Raw genomic sequence first — 22,442 nt, 5'->3', positions numbered from 1 at the left:
AGTGCTGATATTACAGGTGTGCACTGCAATGCCCACCTGACTTTCAAGTCCTTTTTAAAATGTGGGGGAAAGGTTTTATCTACATACCTATTGTTTTTAGTGTAGTGTAGATCTATTCAAACTTATTTTTTGTTTTGTTTTTATTTATGTGTGTTTGGGATTAAACCCAGAGCTACTTGCTTTGAAGGGTAGTTTTCTTGGCAGTAGTTTTCCCCCATTTAACTTTTATTGTTTTTCAGTACTAGGTATTGACCACAGTGCCTTGCACTGGCTTGGCAAGTGCTCTGCCACTGTTGTTCATCCCTCTCTCTTTTAACTTTTTCATTTTGAGACAGGGTCTCACTAAGATGTCCATGCTGGATTTGAACTCACTTTGTTGCTGAAGCAGGTTTTGAACTTGTGTTCCTTCTGCCTCAGATACCCAGATTGTTCAAATTACAGGCCTGTGCTACTAGGCTGAACTAGTTGTTTTTGTTTTGTGGGAATTGAATGCATAGCCACATGGGTTCTAGTCTGGTGCTCTTCCACTAAGCTTAACTCTAGCCTTTTATTTATTTATTTAATTTTCCTGTGACACTGAATCACTTTTTAGCTCGAGTCATCCTTGATCTTGCATATGTAGTCCAGACTGGCTTCCAATTTGAGACTCCCCTCTGTCTCCCCAGTGCTATGATTAAAGGTTGTGTACCACCATGGCCAGCTCAAATATATTTAGTTTTGTTTGCTACCTTTGTCCTTCTGGGTTTATAGTTGCAGATGTTACTACGTGTTGTCTTCCATGTTGTTATTAGCTTAGGTCTTTTTCATTCCTTTATTCTTTTTCACTTGGTTTATGTTGCTATACTATCAAGTTTCCCAATGTTTTCCTTCTACACTGTTCCAGCTGCATAAATGATTAGTTTTCAAGAATGAAGAAATGGCTTATAACACCTTGCTTATAAAAGCTTAACAAAGCTTAAAATAATAGAGACTTTTAAATAATAGTTTGTAGGGGCCTGATCAAAAATGGAGAACGACAAGATGAAGAAAGTCTTGGAGGGAGGCGCAGGACAGATGCATTACGATTCCTGTGCAGAATGAACCCTTCTCAGGCCCTGAAGGTCCGGGGCGTGGTGGTAAGAGATGCTCTTGTCTCCATAAGTAGATTTTCCTGGAGGCTGCTTGAGAATATTATAGAAACGGGGAGTTGTAATGAAGTGCTGAGTGTGCTGCCCTCCTTCCCTTTGAGGTCTCGTGTTTTGTGAGGTCCCTTCCTCAGAACTTGAGATGCATTCAATTTTCAAATGTCCTGGCTCTTTTTCTTACTGTGTTTAATTTGTTTTCTCTGCTGTGTTAGGTGGAAGAATGTCACTTGCCAGGACTTGGAGTAGCTTTGACATTAGATCATACTAAAACTGAAACTTGTGAAGATGGAGTGAGTGACTTGGTTTGCTTTGTTAGTGGCTTGCTTCTTGGAACAAATGCAAAAGTCAGGACTTGGTTTGGAACCTTTATTCGAAATGGACAACAGGTGAGAGTCAAATATATTTGTAGCGAAGGATAATTAGGGTCAGTTACTAAGAGTGAAGAAACTGCTTTAGAAGGATGTGTTTAGTAGGCCTGGAGGCTCATTTCTGCAGTCTCTGTACTTGGAAGACTGAGGCAGGAGGATTGCTATGATTTCGAGGCTAAATACCATGGGAGCCAGGTGTGGTGGCACACACATGTAATAGCATCCTGGAGGCAGAGGCAGGTGGATCTCTATGAATTTGAGGCCAGCCTGGTTTACAGTTCCAGGCTAGCCAGTGCTACATAGAGGGACTGTGTCTCAAACAAACAAAAGGCCAAAGGGGAAAAAGTAAAAGAAAAAGAAGATACCTTTAGACCAGTGATTGTCAGACTTAGTTTTAGGAACCTTTTTACATTAAAAAGAACCATGAAGAATATGAAAGATTTTGTTTATGTGGCTTTTGTCTTTTGATATTTTCCATATTAGAAATTAAAAATTTTGAAATATGCAATTTATTGAAAGTGAAATAACTTCAGTTAAATGTAAACATGAAATGTGTGTATGTGTATGTGTATATTGTTTTTTTATTTTTTAGCTCAGTCTTGGTATTTAGTCAAGGTTTGCTTAGAATTCCTCCTGATCTTTGTGCCTAAGCTTCCTGATTACAAAGATCATAGGAATGCCTCACCATGCTTAGTAAACATTACATTTTAAAAAATATAATCACCCCCCAAAAGAAAAAAAAAAAACTAGTGAGAATAGTTGTACTGCTTTACAGTTTTCAGATCTCTTCAGTGTCTCCCTTTGGAGAATGTGCTGTAAGCTAGTGAGAATGGAGGGATGACAGGTACTATCTTAATATTCTGAAGGGCTATTTGTACTTTCTGGCACCTTGAAAGAATATGGGGACTCTCTAAGGTCCTATACTGTTACATTAGATCATCAAAGTAAGTCATATCTGTAATTTAATACATATGTGTGTGTGTGTTGGTAAAATATATATAACAATTTGTATTTAATCATTTTTAAGAATACAATTCAATGGCATTAAAACTTTACAGTGTGGAGCTAGAGACTCAGTGGTAAATCCTTGCTATACAAACACAAGGACCCTAGCTTAGAACCCTAGTAACGTAAAAGCAGGTGTGACAACATTTGTCTCTATCCTCAGTGTTGGGGAGACAGATACAGATGACCTGGAGGCTTCCTTGGTCAGTGTAACTGAAATGTCGAGTTCCGGGTTCAGTCTGAAAACATAAGGTGGGGCAGCTGAAAAGATGGCCCATCAATTAGGAGCACTTCTGCTCTCATGGAGGGCCCGAGTTCTGTTCTCAGCACCCACAGTGGGCAGCTCACAACTGTCTGTAACTCCACTTCCAGAGGATCTGATGCCCTCTGCAGCCTCTGTTTCCTACCTGTACATACATATACAAAGACATAAGTAAATGTAAACAAATCATTAAAAGCAAAGAAGATGGAGAGTGTTGGAAGAAGACACCCAGCTTTTTTCTCTGCGCTCTACATATATGCAGCTTATGTGCACATGTGTGCACATGCATGCACACAAAGGGAAAGAAAAGGACCATTGGAAATGTTATGCATACGTAACCATTATCTATTTTTAGGATTTTTTGTTTGTTTGTTTGTTTGTTTTGGTCTGGGCTTTACACTTGTAAGCACTGTATCACTGAGTTATATTCCTTGTGGTATACAGACTCTGAACCCTTTAAACTGCCTGGTCTTCTTTCCTGTAAACTGATAATCATGGCTCTAGCTTTGTTCTTGGTGAATTCTGGATACCATTCTAGCTACCTCATACATGTCAAATCACAGGATACTTGTCATTTTGTGTGTGTTATTTCCTTAATATACTGACTTCAAGGTTCATCCTGTAGCATGTGTCAGAATTTCCTTGGCCAGGTATGGTGACATATATCTTTAATACTAGCACACAGTAGCTAGAAGCAGTATTGTGGGATAGGTACATCTCACATTCACTGCCAGCTGGGCTACATGATGAGAACCCTGCCCTATGTAGAAAATACCCTAGCAAAGGAATTTCCTTCCTTCCTTAAGGTTGCCTAGACTGACCTTGAACTTGGCTTCCTCTGCCTCTACCTTTGAGTAGCTCTGATTATAGGTATATGCTAGCATGCTTGTCTTGTATGTTATTATATTTTGCAACAGGTTTTGTGTGTGTGTTTGAAATAGGCTCTTCCTTTGTTTCTGAGGCTGCCCTGGATTGTAGTAGCCCAGGCTGTCTTCAAATTTTAGGTTTGAGGTAATCCTCTTGAGTGTTGGGATTGATTATAGGCATGGCCTCCATGTCCAATGGCCAATGGCCTTTACTCCCCCCCCCCCAACAGTTTTTTAACTTAGAGAATACTTTAATTTTTGCTTCTGAGTAGAATTGCTAGTACAGACTGACTCTTTTTTTTTTTTTTAATTAGCAGGCTGACTTTTAACATGTTTCACATGGATAACATATATCTGGCTTAGAAACTACTTTTATGCCATGGAATCACATTGTTTTACATCCAAGACTTACTTTATTTACAGTCCATTTGAAAACTACTCTTCAGCTTTGCTTTTTAAAAGGAAAGGAAATGCATGTCCATTGTGTGACTGTTGTGCATGGCTGTGTGCTGAGCAGTCAGTATGCTCATGTTGTTCCTCATAGTCCATTGTGCCCAACACACTTTTCTTCTTGGAATTTAACATTATTGTTCAGACAGGTTTATTATACTTTACTTGATCACAGTCTTAGGAATAAAAAGCACTGATTAAAGGTACATGTCACTATACCTGGCTAAGGAAATGCCTCTCCTCTTATAGTTTTAGAATTGCTTTCATATGTATGATCTTTCTTTGTTCATTTCTTAATAAGCATTGAATGCTTGCTACATGACAAGTACAGTGTTAGACTTGAAGAGCGAGTGATGACTAAAACATCCCCCCCCTGAAGAGCTGGGGCTGGGGTGGTGGTTATAGACCTATAAATGCTTTATTATGCTATCTTTAAAAGTATATCATACTAATATTTATTTCCTTGTCAATCAGGAATGAACTTAGGTTCAAAGAGGTTCACTTACACACCACGATGCACATAATTAGTAGTGAGCTAAGCTGTGGCTTTCAGGTTCTCCAGACACTAAGTGCTGCTGTTGTACCACCTGATGTGTTGGAAGTCCCAGTGTGAGGTTGGGAACTGAACCTGGGTCCTCTACAAGAGCAGTGGGTGCTCTTAACCCCAGAGCCATCTTCTTTTTGTTCTGTAGCTCTGGCTATACTGGAATTTGCTATGTAGACTGCCCTGGCTTCTAACAGTTCTCTTGTCTCTGCCTCCAGAGTACTATGATTTACAGGAGTAGACAGTTACACCCAAATGAAAGTACTATTTAAATAACTATTTACAACTCAGTTTGCATCAGTTTAGCTTTTCCTCTGCAATCAGTGCAAATTGGGGTGAGTAGATGAATAGATTTTGAGTTTTCTTGACTTGTTAAAATGGAACTACAATTATGATAGTCTTTTCATGTTGGGTCAACTGCAAGGTTGATGAGATCTGTTTAGTTTCCTTTTAATTTAGTAAAGGCTCTATTCTCTCTTCCTTTGCCAATTCACACTTCTTACAGAGAAAAAGGGAGACCAGCGGTTCTGTCCTTTGGCAGATGAGGAGGCAGCTTCTTCTGGAGTTGATGGGCATTCTTCCTACAGTGAGGAGTACTCGTATTGTAGAAGAAGCCGATGTGGAGATGGAGCCCACTGTGTCTGTGTACTCGGGGCTGAAGGAAGAGCATGTTGTGAAAGCCAGTGCACTCTTACGTCTATACTGTGCCTTGATGGGGATTGCTGGACTCAAGTACTCAATCTGATATTTTACCTTTTTATCTTCTTGTTTCTAATCTCAGAGAAGTGAGCCAAAGGACTTTATTAAGAGGCTCAGGCTTTTAATTTTACTAGCTTATGTCAAGATTAAAGGTGTTAAGGCCAACTGTCCTTAAGGAATATTTTGATATAGTTTCTGATTACAAATAGAATTATGCAGATATTGGAGGGATAAGAGTACTTTGTCAGTTTTTAATCATAGTGTAAAGGACTCTGCGATTTTTAACAGTTTAAAAAGATACCTGTAAGAGACCTGTGAGTGACCCACAACCACACCTAGGTCAGGTGAAGACTCCTGTTTTATAATTGACAGGACATGGTTCTTGGCACAAGATTCTAAGTCACTGCACCAAATGTTTCAGCTGGTATTGCAACATTCCTGTATGTGTCTCATGTGCCTTTCAGTTCTGACAGTTTAGTTAAGCAAATGCTGGCCCAGCAGTTTGGTTCAAATTTAAGTTGTTACAATCCATTAACTCCATAATTCTATAAAGTATGAACTGCTGTGAGTTCAGCAGGATGCATAAGTAACATGAGCTTGTCATGTCTATGACCTCTGCTTTTACTGCCTTTAAAGTCTGTTGCTCACTGAATTCTGTTTTTTTTTTTTTTTTTGTAGAGACAAAGTAATTCTGTTTCTATTTCTCAGTGATAAATCCATATGCCATTAAAATGCAGACAGTTGGAAAGAGAGAATTGACCAATAACGATGAAAGTGTAGGGTAATGGCTCAGGCTTAAGAATGCTTGCTCTTTCTATCTAACTGAATATGGAAAAAGAAAATGAAAAAAAAAAATGCTTGCTCTAGCTGGGTGGTGGTGGCGCACACCTTTAATCCCAGCACTTTGGAGGCAGAGGCAGGCGGATCTCTGTGAGTTCGAGGCCAGCCTGGTCTACAGAGTGAGATCCGTGACAGCTAGGGCTAAACCCTGTCTCAAAAAACAAAAAAAACAAAAAACAAACAAAAAAAAGGATTGCTTACTCTGCATTCATGATTACTTGCGTTTGAATCCCCAGTACTCACCTAAAAAGCTGAGCATGGCTGTACATGCCTATAACCTCACTGTTATGAGGGTAGAGATATAAGTGTCCCAGGAGCTTTCTGGTCAGCAAGTCCAGTGGGAACAGCTAGTTTCTGCATCAGTGACCCACCTTGCCTCAAGGCAATAAGACAGAGTGCCCTCCTGCATGTGTGCATAGACATGAATATCCATACATTCATGTGTACTATCATATACCACACACACACCTTATACATACAATACATATACACTCCACACACACACACACACACACACACACACACACACACACACACACACACACACACTAAGTAATTGAATGTATTTTTTTATAAGTGACATTAAAAAGTTTGTACTTGAAAGGTTAAAATGTTGGAGAATTCATTTGCTTCCTTCTGAACTAAAAGTAGATAAACAAACAAGCAAATGTAAAACCTCACTGTGTTTCCCCTTTCAGACCAACTGAAGAAGAAGCTGAACAGTTGCTGCAGTTGATGACCAGCCGCCCTCCTGCCACACCAGCTGGGGTTCGATTTGTTTCTCTCTCTTTCTGTATGCTGCTGGCCTTTTCTACACTTGTCAGGTACCTTACTATTTAAATTGCTCTACTCTTTCAAGATGTGCTTTTATTTACTTATCAAAATGTATGTATGGGGTGAGCCTGTAGTGTAGTTAGTTTGCCTAGCATGTGTGTGCTGCCACCAGAATGGGTATATAGCATGTTATTAAAAGTTTACCACATGGGTTTGAGATGGCTCAGAGGTTAAGAGCACTGACTGCTCTTCCAGAGGTCCTGAGTTCAATTCCCAACAATCACATGGTGGCTCACAACTACCTTGAATGAGATCTGGTGCCCTCTGCTGGTGTGCAGATATACATGTGTACATAATAAATAAATAAAATCTTTAAAAAAAAAAAAGTTTTACTACAGACACTGGCCGAGGCATGGACAATCATGGTCTCCTTCAATGAAGGGTGTTAGCATCTGAATGCCATCCATTGTTTAAAGGAGTCAGATCATTTTGAAGGCTGATAATTTTTCTTCCCTACTTTTCCTTCCTTGAAGGTGGTATCTTTTAGTTCTTGAGTAATTTTGGGTCTTACTAGTACATTGTTTAAAAAGTTTTAAAAATCTTTATTACCTGTTTATTTTTTGTGTTTAGTTCCTTAGGGTGTGTGTGTGTGTGTGTGTGTGTGTGTGTGTGTGGTGTGGTGTGGTGTGGTTTGTGCACTAGTGCTATGATGCATGTGTGGAGGTCAAAGGACAATTTACTGGAGTAACTTCTCTCCTACTGTGTTGGCTTCAAAGATGGAACTCTGGTTATCAGGTTGGTGGCAAATGCCTTTACCCCTTGAGTGATCTCACTGGCCCCACTACTTCATAGTTGATAATACTTTTAGGTATTAGCTAATTGAATTCCCATTTTCAAAGATGAACAATTAGTTCTTTTTGTTTTTCTCACTGTCTGTAAACACTATATATCTTCCTTTTCTTCTTTTCCTTCTATTATCCTAGCATAGTTATAATTTGTTTTGTTTTTGTTTTTTGAGACAGCATTTCTCTTTGGCTTTGGAGCCTGTCCAGGAACTCGCTCTGTAGACCAGGCTGGCCTCAAACCCACAGGGATCCGCCTGCCTCTGCCTCCCGGGTGCCAGGATTAAAGGCGTGTGCCACCGCCGCCGCCGCTGCCGCCGCTACTGCTGCTGCTGCTGCTGCTGCTGCTGCTACTACTACTACTACTACTACTACTACTACTACTACTACCACTACCACCACCTGCAAAACTAAATCTTGCTGGTTGTGGTAGTTCATCCCAGCCCACAGGAGACCATGAGTTTGAGGGTTGCCTAGGCTATATAATGAGACCCTGTCTCAAAAAACTAATAACAACAAAACAAAACAAACCAAAAAATCAAAACCCCTCAGACACATAAAACTGTACAACAAAGAAACAAAATGTCGCTAAATCTCCTCTGGGCCTAATCTGACTCTTCAGACAGTCTATTTGTTTAATCTTTCTCAGAAATCTTGCCCAGGGTAGTGTTGTCTGCTCCAGTCTTGTCTTGATCCCTCTGTACCTAGTGTTCTGCAGCTGTACACAGGAATTGTTCTTCATTCGAATCTTTAGAAAGCAGACATGTGGGAGGCAAATTCTTCAGAGCAGGGGTGGATTTCTGAAAATGCCTCCATTCTGACATTTGGCCAATGGTTTGATGGCATGTAGAATTCTAATCAGGAAGTAATTTCTTTTGAAGATTTTGAAAGTGTGTGTCCTGTTGATTCTAACTAAGAGTGTTGTCATGGCCTAGAATCATCCTAATTCCTGGTCCCTTTGGGTGTCATAGTCATTGTGCAAATGTGTAGGATTAGATCTTTCTCACATGGTTTTGAAATTCCTGGATGATAATTTGGTTCTTAATGTTTCTTTCTTTCTTTCTTTTTTTTTTTTTTGCTTGCTTTGTTTTGATTTTTGTTTATTTGAGACAGTCTTTCTGGCTGATATGGACCTCTCTGCTGCACTCTTGCTTCAACCCTCCAATTTTGGGATTACACTTGCATCATCACATCCTGCCCAAGTTCGTACTGATTCTTCATTCTCCACACCCAGTGGGTCCTTTCCAACTAGAAACTGATATCCTTTAGTTCTAGGAACTGTTCCTAAATTAATTTTTTGGTAAAGTCCTTCTTTGGGGTTTTTTTATGTAACAACCCTTCTTGTGTGACTTCTTTCAGAGATGATCATGGAATTTCCTTATCCCATACTCTTTTCTGTGCTTTGAAAAGCTGCCATAAAACATGTCAGCAAATTTATATAGTTGTACACTTTAGTTACCATTAAGGGTCCTTAGCATTTTAATAGTTATACAGCTGTTGCCATAATCTAATTACAGGATACTTTCACTACTCCAGGAAGAAACTGTTTCATTGTTCAGCCTTTGTCTTCATGTGCAGTGTTTAATTTCTTTTTAGTAGAAAGAGTTTATTTTGCTTCCTAATACAAGGTTGTAGTCCATCAGTATGTGACTGTAGCAGCAGCAGGAACTTGAAGAAGCTGGTCACATTCCATCCATAGCCAAGAAGCAGAGCAACAAATCCTTACACTCTGCTCACCCTGACCTTTGTATAGAGCTCAGCTGCTCCAGACTAAGGAATAATGCACTTATAATAGGTGGGCTTTCCCACTTCCATCAACTTACTCAAGATAATACCCTGAGGTATACACAAAGGCCCATCTCCCAGGTATTCTAGATTTCATAAGTTGAAAATGGAGATTAGTCATCACAATCTCACCTCTTGTCACCTTGATACCCAAATACAACATCATTTCAAATCATAACTCTCTACTCCTTATCATCAAAGTCTCATGTTCATTTCATAAATCAATATACAGTCCTACTTCAAAAGTCCCCGAAAATATCCTTTCGAGAGGGCCATGCTGATCTTATGTGATTCTTTCCAATTTTAATATATGTGCTGCCGAAGCGAGCACGGCAGTGTTTAATTTCTAAGGGTTCTCACTTTGTTCTTTCATTCTTTTCTTTATTTTCTGGAACAACTTGTATTATTGAGATTGTCCTTCAACTCCTAATTTTCCTGCTTCCACCTCCCAAGTATTGGGATTGTTTGGTGTTTGACTGTTTTTTTCTTTATAGTAGCCACTGTGTCATTGAAGGGGTACTGATATTTTCTAACACCCTTTTGTTAAAGGTTTTTTATTGCATTTATTTTATTTTGTGTGTACATGTGTATGTGTGTGGGCATCCATGTGCCATTCATGTATGTTGAGATCAGAGAACAACTTGTGGGAGTCAGTTCTTCCTCATACAGGTCCCGGGGATCAAGCTCAGCTTTGCCCCTGAGGCTTCTCTTTGGCCTAAAATTTCTTTTAATGTAATTTTAGTGCTTCTCAAGAAAGTATAATGTTAGTAAAATTAAAAGTAAGTAATGTTAGCCAGGTGGTGGTGGCACATGCCTTTAATCCCCCCACTAGGGAAGCAGAGGCAGGCGGATCTCTGTTAGTTAGTTCAAGGACAGCTTGGTTTTCAAAGTCAGTTCCAGTATAGCCAGGACTATTACACAGAGAGACCATGTCTTGAAAAACCCAAAAAAAAAAAAAAAAAAAAAAAAAAATGTTGGCTATATGCTCTGGTTTTTCCTCCCCAAGGTCTTTGTAACCATTACCTCTAGTCCTCATTACTCTGTAGTGTCATACTTATTTGGTAGGAGGACTGACGTTCAGAAGGATAAACTTTTGTGTCTAAGATCACAATGAGTAATTGCACAGATGGGAGTTCCACCAGGGTCTGGCTGGTCCTTAAGGCATTCTCCTGTATAGCATTCTCCTGCTTTAGTGAAATGATTCAAGGATTGTTGATTATAGTATAATTTATAAGTATAAATGACCTTTTACATTTTCTTTGTTTGGAGTAGTGGGAAAAACACAGTTTAGTTGCTTTGTGTTTTACTTATTTTCCTGCAGTGAAATGTAAGGGCACTATGACATTTTTGCCCAAGTCCAAGTCAAAGTGTGACTTTTAGTTTTAAATCTAATAATTGTGTTAAAGAAGTTATTACTGTTTTTGGGCTGGTGAGATGTCTTAGTGGGTAAAGGCATTAGCCACCAAGCCTGATGACCTGAGTTGGATTCACATGTGACCTGATTCCTGAAAGTTGTCTTCTGACATCTATATCCATGTCATGGTGCATACACCTACTCATCTCCCTCCCCACAAATAAATAAATGGAAAAGAAAATTTAAAAAAAGTTATTACCTTTATATTTTTTATAGCCATTTCTCTGTATTGCTTTGGAGCCTGGAACTCGCTCTGTAGACCAGGCTGGCCTTGAAGTTACAGAGATCTGCCTGCCTCTGTCTCCTGAGTGTTGGAACTAAAGACTGAGCTGCCAAATCTTGCCCAGCTGATGCTTGTGTTTTAACACTAGATTTTTTTTTCCTATATGAAGTAAGTGATCAATTCTTAGTGTAGTTCTTTCAACATTTTAACCCCAGAGATCTTTGTTTTTCCAAGGAATAAGAGGGAATGTCACTGTCTCTAGATTGCAGATATAGTTATTAAGACTTGAGGAGGTTTTGACAGTTCAGATTCATGAAGCCAACGCCTTCAACTTTGAGTTCTCAAACTGTCTCATGTTTTAATTGTAATCAGTGATCCAATTTAGCAAGCCATTAATTTGAGTTTGTATTTTAAAATTGAGGAGAAAAATTATTCCTAGAAAAAATAACTTCAGGGCTGGAGACATGGCTCAGTGGTTAATAACACTTGGTACTCTTGCAGAAGACCTGGGTTCAGTTCTCAGCATCCCATCTGTAATTCTAGTTTCTGGGATCCGAGGACACCAGGCATGCACATGGTACATGTGTATACATACAGGCAAACTCCTCATAAGTTTAAAATAAGAGTAAATAAGTCTTTAAAAATAAGGGTAAAATGCTTTCAGAAGACCGTGTTCTTGGTTGCTGGATGGTTCATGGGGTGCTGCCATGGTGTCTCCACAGCACACCAGAGCAGGAGCAGCTGATGGTGGTGTGGCTCAGCTGGATGATCAAAGAAGAGGCTTACTTTGAGAGGTAAGGATGCAGCCCTGTGCTCGCTTGGGTCAGAAAGCTTTCTTATTTATTCTCGCCTTGGAAATTCATAGTTTCTTTTCTGTTTTAACAGTACATCAGGTGTCTCCGCTTCTTTTGGGGAGATGTTGTTATTGGTGGCCATGTATTTCCATAGCAACCAGCTTAGTGCTATCATTGACTTAGTCTGCTCCACCTTGGGGATGAAGGTAATTTTTAAGAATATTTTTTTCTGAAAGAAAGAGTGTCTAAACTGGACATTCTGTCATAGTAGAAAATAAATACATTGTGTTCATTTAAGCAATTTTAGTTTTTTGCTTGTTTGATGTTTTATTAAAGAATTTCTAGAAAAATAGGAATTTTTAGAACATTTATTTAAATTTTGTGTATGTATGTCTGTGTGGGCATATATACACATGTATGCAATTGCCCATAGAAGCCAGAAGAGGGAAGAGAACCTCTGGCGCTGTTGTGAGCCACCTGACATGGGTGTTAGGAACAAAATTTGTGTCCTTTTCGAGAGCAGTCCACTGGTGAGTCATCTTTCCAGCCCTCTTTGTTGTTGTTGTTGTTTGAGACAGGCTGGCCTGCAACTCATGATAGTCTGGATGGGTTTTTAATTTCCTATGTAGATTTTCTATAAACTCATTTATGTAAATATACACAAAATCACACATCTATATATTCATATACTTTCGGTCTGTTTAAGATAAAATTGTAGAATGCAGTTATTTGTGTGTAACTATGTTATTTAAGAGACTCACAAATAAAAGTGTTTGTGTGCTAAATAATGTCAGATTATTTTTTGTAGAGGTCTTCCCCATTTCACTGTTCACATTAATACACGAGAGCCCCTGGTTTCCTAAAATCTTACCATACCTAGACAGAACCATTCGTTTTAACTTTTGATTTAAATTTTTTAATTTTTTTTTATTGAGACAAGGTCTCTCTATATAATTCGGGCTGTCCTAGAACTTGGTATGTAGATCAGTTTGACCTCAAACCCATAGAGATCTACCTGCCTCTGCTTTCTGAGTGCTGGAATTAAAGGTGTGCATCACCATGCCTGACCTGCAAATTTGATTGGTAGAGAATGATCCAGCTTATTTTATGTTTTGTTGATTACTAATAAAACTAGTTTTGTTTTGTTTTGTTTTGTTTTGTTTTGTTTTTTTTGAGACAAGGTCTTGCTTTGTAGCCCAGACTGGCTCAGACTTTCATGTGATCCCCTGCCTATTCCACAGGAGTGTGGGTTTATATGTGTGAGACATAACACTCACCTTACAAGACTTTCTTTTAGTTCATTTGTGGCTTTATGCTTTACATTTAAATATTTTTATTCTTAGTACTAGTGAACAAACACAGGGCTTCACTTATACTAGGCAAGCACCCTTTCACGGAGTTATATGTACTTTAGTTCTGCATTGATTTTAAGGTTTATTCCATTCGAAGTACTTGGTGTGTAGTGTCATGTGTATAACAAAGTATATGTTTATGAAATGTATATGTTTTTTGTCTCCATTCATTGGATAAACCTCTTCTGTCCACTGGTAGTTAGTGGTAATAGCTATTAGCTAGTGCCAATAATTAGCACTACTTATTAAGTAATTTTAAACTATGTCTTATCTTTATTTTTGACAGAAGGGTTTACTATATCGCCCAGGTTGTTCCTGATCGCCTGGGTTCTAGTAATCCTCCTGCCTCATCTTCCCAGGTGTCTGAGGCAACAGGCATGCACACTAAGTATATATTACATTGGTTCTGCTTATGTGTCCCTTAATGTCATCCTTGAGAAGCCATGTGTGAAAGAAAAGTTTAACTTTTGAACATTAATATTGTGCATCATACCCATTTTGGGTAATAAATTCATGAGAGTAATTGAATTTCATACAGTTTTACATGCTGTTGGAACTCTTTTTACTATTTTAGATTGTGATTAAGCCAAGCTCCTTGAGTAGAATGAAGACTATCTTCACACAGGAAATCTTCACTGAGCAGGTACTTCCTTTTGTCCTTAGTTACTAACTAAACTACTTCAAAGAATAAAGTCGTTTTTCATGATTTCAATTTATAGTGATAATTGATTTCATCTTTAAACTCTCTGTGAATAATTCACTTAAAGTAACTTAGCTACTCTGAGTATGTGTTGAGTTTATATATTCTTGGGAACTTTGACTGGGTACTTGAGAATGTGGTTGTAGATACTGATGATGTACTCATGTGGGCTGACCATTTGGATTGCTTTGAGAAAACAGAGCCCTAGTGAAGTCTTTAGGTTGTAAAGTGTTTGTAGTTAGATTACAAGCTAGCTTCTGGTTCCTTATTCTTTTGTTTACATTTATTTGGCTTCAGTACCCTTGTCTGTGGGTAAATCCAAGAATAATTTTCTTTTCTATAAAGTATTTCTAAATGTAAAAATTAGTTCTCAAATTCATTTGCCAAATCACATATATATACACATACATATACATATATGTATACACATATACATATATGTATATGTATGTGTATGTATATGTATATATATTTCCTTCTGAGACAGATTCTTACTCTGTAGCTCTGGGTGGACTGGAACTTATTATATAGGCCAGGCTTGCTATAAACTCTCTGAACTCTGCCGTCCTCCTGAGCAGCCAACCTCCTGAGTGCTGAAATTTCAGGAGTATGCCACCAGGCCCAGCTCATGTAACTACTAGAAAAAAATTAGCCCTCAAAGCAACCCTCAACACATGTAAAAAATGATTTGAAAGGTAAGGGGGCTTCTCTAGAATACATCAGCCTAGCTACTGAGTTTTATATTTTTAACATTATCACTTGTGCATTTGTTTAGTTACTTGTTTTTAGTTGTAGTTTCTTTGGTGGTGTTGGAAATTGAACCATCGGCCTTTGTATGCTATGCTACTGTTGTACCACTGAATTGCATCTCAATCTCTTTACATGTGTTTGTGTTAAAATAAATAGAAAATTAGAGATCTGTACTAGTTACTAAGTATTTATACATACTATGTAGGACCTATACTGGGGATTGAACTCAGGAATTTGAATATGCTAGACAAGCATCTTAACACTGACATAGATGTATTCCTATCCTTACTGAGATAAAGTCTCATGAAAACATCTAGGCACATGTCTGTAATCCTAGCACTCAGAGAAAGAAATAGGAGAATCAAGAGTTCAGGGTCATGGTCCTAAGCAACATGGAGAGTTCAGGGCCAGCGTGGTGTATATGAGACTCTGTCTCAAAACAAAGCAAAAAAAAGAAAAAATTAAAACTTATACTTGTTCATTCTCCTCATTCATCCTCATAAACTACATTTAAGTGCTGATGGCCTACTAATGGTGGTAGTCTATATACTATACCTTCTTTCAAACTAATTTTGTGTTTATTATCTTATGTGTCTTAATGTTATTTTTGCCTTTTAGGTTGTCACAGCTCATGCAGTTCGAGTCCCTGTCACCAGCAACCTGAGTGCCAACATTACTGGGTTTCTGCCCATTCATTGTATTTACCAGCTTCTCAGGAGTCGATCATTTACCAAGCACAAAGTGTCAATAAAAGTATGACTTTACACTTTAGGTTTTAAACTGTAACTCAGATCTTCCTCACTAGTTCTTGGTTTGTTTACTATTGTCCTTTCCTCTGGTTCTTATATATAATGTTTGTTAGTAAGCTAAATACTAATTATATAGTTAATTATTATTAACCCAATTTCAGATTTTAAAACAATATTATAACTTATTTACAAATTGTATAGTATTAGAGCCTGGCGATGGTGGTTGACACCTTTAATACCAGCACTATGGAGGTAGAGGCAGGTGGATCTCTGTGAGTTCGAGGCCAGCCTGGTCTACAATGTGAGTTCCAGGATAGCCACAGCTGTTACACAGAGAAACCCTGTCTCAAAATCAAAAACAAAAAAAAAAGTATACTACTGTTTTTCCACGTCAATTCTCAATAATAGCGTTTAACTGCTTCATTTAACACTAAGTAAGAAATTGCCATTTTTTTACATTTTTGTTTTGTTTGCTACAGATTCTTGTGTAGCCTGAACTGGCCTTGAACTTGATTTGTAGGTGAGGCTGGCCTTGAATTTTTGGTCCTCCTGCTTTCCCCTCCTACGTTCTAAGTGTGCTCTGACTTGTCTGGCCCATTTTCTAAATTTTACTTTTGTTCACCGGTTCTACTGTTGATGTTTTCCAGTTTGTCACAAATATAGCCAGTGCCTAAGTTTCAGTTTTTGTATTTGCTTATATCAAAGAGTTAAAAGGTATTCCAGAGAGAAGTCCTAAACCCAAGAGGTAAATGAATAGTTTTGAACCTTCTATGAAAGTTCTCTTTATTTAAAAAGAGCAACTAACAGTTTATATATGGCATATCCCCTCAGGTGTTCTTGCTTTGATGATTTAGTGAAGTTATTTCTTTTCAGCTTAGATTGCATCTTTTGCTTCTTTTTGTATTTTTATCAAGTAAAACAGGTATGGATTAAGAGTCCAGATACACACCCCAAATTTCTACATGTCTTCTACTTATCAGTAGTTAAGTATTAGTACTTATGTAAGCCACTCCCTCCCCTCCCCTCCCTCCCTCCCCTCCCCTCCCTCCCTCCCCCCTCCCCTCCCCTCTCCCCTCCTCTCCTCTCCCCTCCTCTTCTCTTTGAGATAGGGTTGCCCTGGCTGTCCTGGAACTTCCTCTGTAGACCAGACTGCCCTTGAACTCAGAGATCCACCTGCCTCTTCTTCCCAAGTACTAGGATAAAAAGCATGGTCCAGCCTAAGCCACTTTCTTAATCAGGGTGTTTCTCAGAAGAAATAGCTTCCTGCCACAGTCCCCTTCTGCTGGAAAGTCTTCCACAACACTTACAGATCTCTAAATATAGATGGAGTTGGTACTGATCTAAAGCTGATTACACCTAAAGCTGGCCTTCTTACCATCTTAGGCATATCTTTCTCTGGACAGTCTTTTTGGTTAAATTATAAAAACTTTTAAGCCAAAGGTAATTATGAAAAGAGACAGTATATTTTAGCTCTCAAAACTAATACCGAGTACAATGATTTGAAAGACAATGGAAAGCTGTAAATGCCTCTACAGTTTTGCTCTTTTTTTTTTTTTTTTGCCCTGATTTAATACCTTTTTTTCTAGGACTGGATTTACAGACAGCTGTGTGAAACCTCCACTCCACTCCACCCTCAGCTACTTCCTCTGATTGATGTATACATAAACTCTATACTTACTCCTGCCTCTAAATCAAATCCTGAAGCCACAAATCAGCCAGTTACAGAACAGGAGATACTCAACATTTTCCAGGAAGTTATTGGGGTAAATAAAATAATGCTTCTTTTACATCTCGGCTTAGTCCATATTTTTTCTCCTCAGAAGTCTTATAGGTAATTCTTATTTCAAAATAAGATTAATGCATAGGTATGCATACTTACAAACACATACATACTATGTACATACAAATAATATTCAATTTAGTAGCTCACTAACAAAAATTATATAGTAGTGTTAGTTCCCAGTAGTTTTTCAAGCAGCACTTATTGAAGATTTCTACATATAATTTAAAAAATTATTTATTTTATTTTTCTTTTGTGTGCATATTCCTAAATGAATAGTTTTTGAGAGAGTGTCTCACTTTGTAGCCTGGGTGGTCTCAAACTCATAATCTTGCTGCCTTAGCTTCCCGAATACTGGAATAACAGGCTTGCCCTACTATGTACAGCTCAAGGAGTTGTTTTGAAGACTTCTATTAAAGTATAATGAGTACCTTGAAGGTTATTATGTATTTGCTAAAGGACCGGGGGACATTTCAACATATCCAGCTTGGTGGTGTTTAGCTTCCTGGGAATCACAATACACCTGGATTCAATTATGCAAAGTTTGGTGAAAATCTTTTTCCTTACTTTGCTAGGAAAAAGTTGGGGTTTGTGCAGACACAGTTAAATATACAGGATCTATTTTATGAATTGTTTTCTTCATGGTTATTTCATGTAGTACTTTGATTCCTGCAAGCCTTTTTCAGACAGCCTGGAGGTAGTACTGTTGAGAAATAGTGGCTGGAATCTTGTGACATTTTCTTCTCATCTTAAAGACCAGGAAAAGATGTTTCCTTTCATGGTCACGACCTTGCTTTCAGTGAAGCAGGAAGTCGTCTCAGCCTACTGCAAACCCAGCAGTCCTCTTCCTAGTTCAGCTGTGCTTGGTGCAGCAACACTGGATAGTCTGTTTCGCTTTTGAAAAAGAAAGCAGCTCTTGTGGTTTATTATTTTAACAGTTTTCATATCCTCTCAGGGTGACAGTGTCCGCCTTAATCAGCGTTTCAGTATCACAGCGCAGCTTTTGGTGCTCTATTATATCCTTTCTTACGAGGAAGCGCTCCTGGCAAACACAAAGACTTTAGGTAAGTCAACCAGAGCTCAGTTTGTTCACAGAGAATCTGATAGCCCAGGGAAATCTAGTGACCGAGGTAGAAAAGATACACTAGGAAGTTCTAGGCTAGATTTCAGACCATTTGTATCTTATCGTGGGGCTAAGATGCCCTTTAGTTCCTCACAAAGCTTTCCTTGGTTAGGGGGCTTTCTCTGGTCTTGTTTCTTGTCTTCCAGGGGTGTGAAGAACTTCAGAATATGCTGCAGTGTTGAAACAGTTTTTGTCTGGAGCCAAAAGATTATTTGCCTCAAATATATTCCTACCGGTGATACTGTATTGTAGTTTCAGCACTTTGCTAATTGTCCTTTCGTTAATCCACATAGTGAACATTAGCAACCACCTGGTGGCTACAGAAGTTCAGAGGTAGAATTTGAGGTAGAATCCAGTTTTGGAATGTTGTAGCTGTTAAAAGTACACACAAGTGTATTCATTGTTTAAAAATAAGCACATGAGCCAGGAGGTGGTGGCGCATGCAGTTTATTCCAGCACTTGGGAGGCAGAGGCAGGCGGATTTCTGTGAGTTCAAGACCAGCCTGGTCTACAAGAGCTAGTTCCAGGACAGGCTCCAAAGCTACAGAGAAACCCTGTCTCGAAAAACAAAATATATGCACATGTGTATATTAATGTACATTGATGTGTATGTGAATTCTAGTTAAATGTTCACTTAAAAATCTTTTAGACAGGAGATAAAATTTGTACATATTTATTGGATACCATTGATTTAAGTATCCATCCAAAAGAAGATGTGTGGTAATAAAGAATAACTTTCTGTATACTTAATACTTAGTTAAAACAGGAATGAATATTCCTTGTGCATTTCAAGTGTTTGTACTTAAAACACCATGCTTTAAGCTAGGTATAGTACTGCACACTTGGATCAAAATTAACTCAAAACAGGCTGCTTTACCTAGTAAGAAAAATATCAGATACATAATTTTTATTTGTTTTTATGTTTTTGAGACAGTCTCTTATAGACCAGGTTGGTCTTGAACTCTGTGTAACTGAGTTTTCCTGAACTCCTGATCCTCTTGCCTCCACCTCCCAAGTGAGTGCTTGTATTACAGGTGTGAACCATCGTGCCTGATTACAGTCTTCATTTTTCAGTAGCTAAAAGTATGACTGGCTTAACTCACCTTTCAGCTTCACATCACCTGAAAAGAAATTCTTGCCTTTTTCTTCTCTGTCCTTCCATTGTATGTAAAATTTCCTTCTTGAGGATATTTGATAGGTAGGGTTTTAGTTGGTGGGTGGAGGGAAGGGAGAGGGAACCGGGATTGTCATGTAAAACAATCTTGTTTCTAATTCAAATAAAAAACAAATCTGCAGAAAAAAAAAATTCCTTCTTGGTCACCATTAGAACAAGATTCATTGTTTCATTGTCTGGTACTTAGTAAATTGGTACTTATGTACCACCATGCCCAGCTAGGCAATTTGAAGTTTTACAGCTGTAAATACTGGAGTTAAACCAAGTATTAGCAAAAGAAGTGTTCTAGCCAGGCAGTGGTGGAGCACGCCTTTAATCCCAGCACTGAGGAGGCAGAGGCAGGTGGATCTCTGAGTTCGAGGCCAGCTTGGTCTACAAAGTGAGTTCCAGGACAGCCAAGGCTACACAGAGAAAGCCTGTCTCCAAAAAGCAAACAAACAAACAACGAAACCCCCCAAATGGAGTAGCATACAAAGAAATTAAATCGGACTTGTTAGAAAAAGAATAGATGGTGCTAACTGAAGGTAGGATATAGTCAAGAAGGAAGTCAAATTCACAGTTCTTAACATCCTTTAAATAGATAGTCACCAGGTATCTCAAATAATGTATTCAAAACTCCTTTTGTTTTTGTTTTTGTTTTTGTTTTTTAGAGGCAGTGTCTTAGGTAGCTCAAGCTGACTTTAAATTTATTATTTAGCTGAAAATGGCCTTAAACTTCTGATCCTGCCTCTACCTCCCATCTACTAGGATTACAGATGTGTGCCTGAAATGCCTGGTGTTTTATTTTATATATATTTTGGTTTTTTAATGGTTTATTTTTATTTCATGGGCACTGGTGTTTTGTCTGCATGTTTGTCTGTATGAGAGTGTTGGATTCTTTGGAAATGGAGTTACAGTTACGAGCTGTCATGTGGGTGCTGGGAATTGAACCTGGGTTCTCTGGAAGAGTAGCCAGTGCTCTTAATTCCTGAGTCATTTCTCCAGCCCTTTTTTCTCCTTCTCAACACTGGAATCATCAGGCTCTTAGTCTGTGTTCATGATTACTTTGGGCTTTCCTATAGATGTGGGGAAGTCTTGACTGAGTTCTTTCAGTGTAGTGCATTTCTGCACTAAAACATGCCATGATTTGTTTTTCCTTTCCATTTGTTTCAATCCAGGGCACTTTCTAGATCTTGCCCTTGTTTTTTTCCGTATAGTCACTATTTTGGTAGCTATTTTCATCTTTAAAACAATCATATATTAAGTGAATGAAAAGTAATTTCACATTGTCTTTGTTCCCATTTGTTTTGAGAGTTAAGATTTTTTTTCTGATACTCTCTTATTTTACACTTTTGTCTTTTGCTGACAGCTTCCATGCAAAGGAAACCCAAATCATATTCTTCTTCTTTAATGGACCAGATTCCTATCAAGTTCCTTATTCGACAGGCTCAAGGGCTGCAGCAGGAATTGGGAGGTATTTGTTTTATTCATTTTTCTTTGATAAAGTTTGTTGTTAAGAAGTGTTACTGCTTATGCTATAAGTTGTAGTAAGTGTTCAGTGTTAAAAATGTAAACAGTTCAAAAATGAAGATGCTTTTTGCTTCTCTCATCAAATCCATTACCTTACCCCTGCAGATCACCTCTCCCCTAGAGAACCCCAGCTGCTTGCAGTTTGACATGCATTTTGAGCCACTTTTCCCTTTAAGGTGACCCAGATACAATTGCTGATATTTGGGCATTGGGGTGCAGACACACATAGACACATATGATGTATGGATGCCCTCTACTTCTAATTCCCTTCATCTTATGATGAAGTTATTTGGATATAACCCTGTTGTAAGCTGCAATTATGCCAAGTCTAAAATGCATTTGTGGCCAGGTATGGTGGCTCAACCTTTAATTGTAGCAGTTGGGAGACTGAGGCAAGTCAGATCTCTGTGAATTGAAGGCCATCCTGGTGTACAGATTTAGTTCTAGGACAGCCCAAGCTACATATGGCATCCTGTTTCAAAAACAATTAAACATTTGCTCCCTCTAAGCTACAGACATTGCAGCTCAGCAATGAGTACTGCCTGTCTTTCCTGTGATTGTAAGGTTCATGATGAGCTGCCCACTGATGCTGCCTGGCAGTGGCAGGAGAGATTGTCTGATATTGCTAGCCATGTCATTGTCTCAGAGTACAGTCTTTACCGTGTGTCCATCAGTTCCACAGTACCATAAATCTAAGAACTCATCAGTCCAAACTGATGAACTGTCCAAAGCTGCAAGCTGTCTTTGACTTAGAGAACATCAGTTTCATGTGGTTGAATCTAATAGATATTCACATAATAATATACTAAAAACATGAGTGATAATATACACTGACTCCCTTTTTTCACGTTTCTTTTATTATTATTTGAAATTTGCACCGAGGGCCTTACATGAATTAAGCTAGTACTATGTCACTGAACTACATTTTCAGCCCTTTGCCTCTTTTGAGGTCATTTTTCTTGGAGTTTTGGATATGTATCATATCAATTCCTGTGGATCTACTTTATTGTTTGAAACTGCTCCTAATATTCCATGAAGTATTAACATGGATGCAATAGTTCAATTGTAAATATCATTAAATAGATGTGTAATAATTCTAGAAATTTGATGTGTTCTTAATAAACCATCTTTCACGTTTCAGTGTGGTTTCCTCCTGTCTTTGAAGTTATGATTTTTCTTTTTGTTTGGTATGGAAGGGGAACATGAGCCTTCATTGGACATGGTTGGCCAGATGGCTACATTTATTATAGCTTTATATAGTCTGCTTCTAAAAAGATTGTACAGTATTTGGCAGCACTGGCCAATTAACATGGTT

At 38.4% G+C, this 22,442-nt stretch overlaps 1 protein-coding gene and 1 non-coding gene across 5 annotated transcripts in view; one reads left to right on the top strand and one right to left on the bottom strand.

Moving 5' to 3' along the window:
• The window catches only part of Ints2 (integrator complex subunit 2), a 48,351-nt gene that overhangs the window by 7,539 nt on the left and 18,370 nt on the right, over nucleotides 1-22,442 (top strand). For all 4 annotated transcript variants that reach the window (XM_027426370.2, XM_027426371.2, XM_027426372.2 and 1 more), the window contains 11 exons: nucleotides 985-1,115; nucleotides 1,337-1,510; nucleotides 5,125-5,351; nucleotides 6,857-6,982; nucleotides 11,919-11,990; nucleotides 12,082-12,196; nucleotides 13,917-13,985; nucleotides 15,411-15,545; nucleotides 17,128-17,304; nucleotides 18,277-18,385; nucleotides 20,967-21,071. In XM_027426370.2, coding sequence (XP_027282171.1) covers nucleotides 985-1,115; nucleotides 1,337-1,510; nucleotides 5,125-5,351; nucleotides 6,857-6,982; nucleotides 11,919-11,990; nucleotides 12,082-12,196; nucleotides 13,917-13,985; nucleotides 15,411-15,545; nucleotides 17,128-17,304; nucleotides 18,277-18,385; nucleotides 20,967-21,071 — 1,440 coding nt within the window. The remainder of the gene's footprint in view (nucleotides 1-984; nucleotides 1,116-1,336; nucleotides 1,511-5,124; nucleotides 5,352-6,856; nucleotides 6,983-11,918; nucleotides 11,991-12,081; nucleotides 12,197-13,916; nucleotides 13,986-15,410; nucleotides 15,546-17,127; nucleotides 17,305-18,276; nucleotides 18,386-20,966; nucleotides 21,072-22,442) is intronic.
• On the bottom strand, nucleotides 9,783-9,890 carry LOC113836876. Its single transcript, XR_003487398.1, has one exon. It is a non-coding gene; the product is annotated as a U6 spliceosomal RNA (small nuclear RNA).

The sequence above is a fragment of the Cricetulus griseus genome, chromosome 7 (assembly GCF_003668045.3).
Source record: "Cricetulus griseus strain 17A/GY chromosome 7, alternate assembly CriGri-PICRH-1.0, whole genome shotgun sequence".
Lineage (NCBI taxonomy): Eukaryota > Metazoa > Chordata > Mammalia > Rodentia > Cricetidae > Cricetulus > Cricetulus griseus.
The sequence above is the reverse complement of the archived record's forward strand: the minus strand, read 5'-3'. Positions and strand labels throughout refer to the sequence as shown.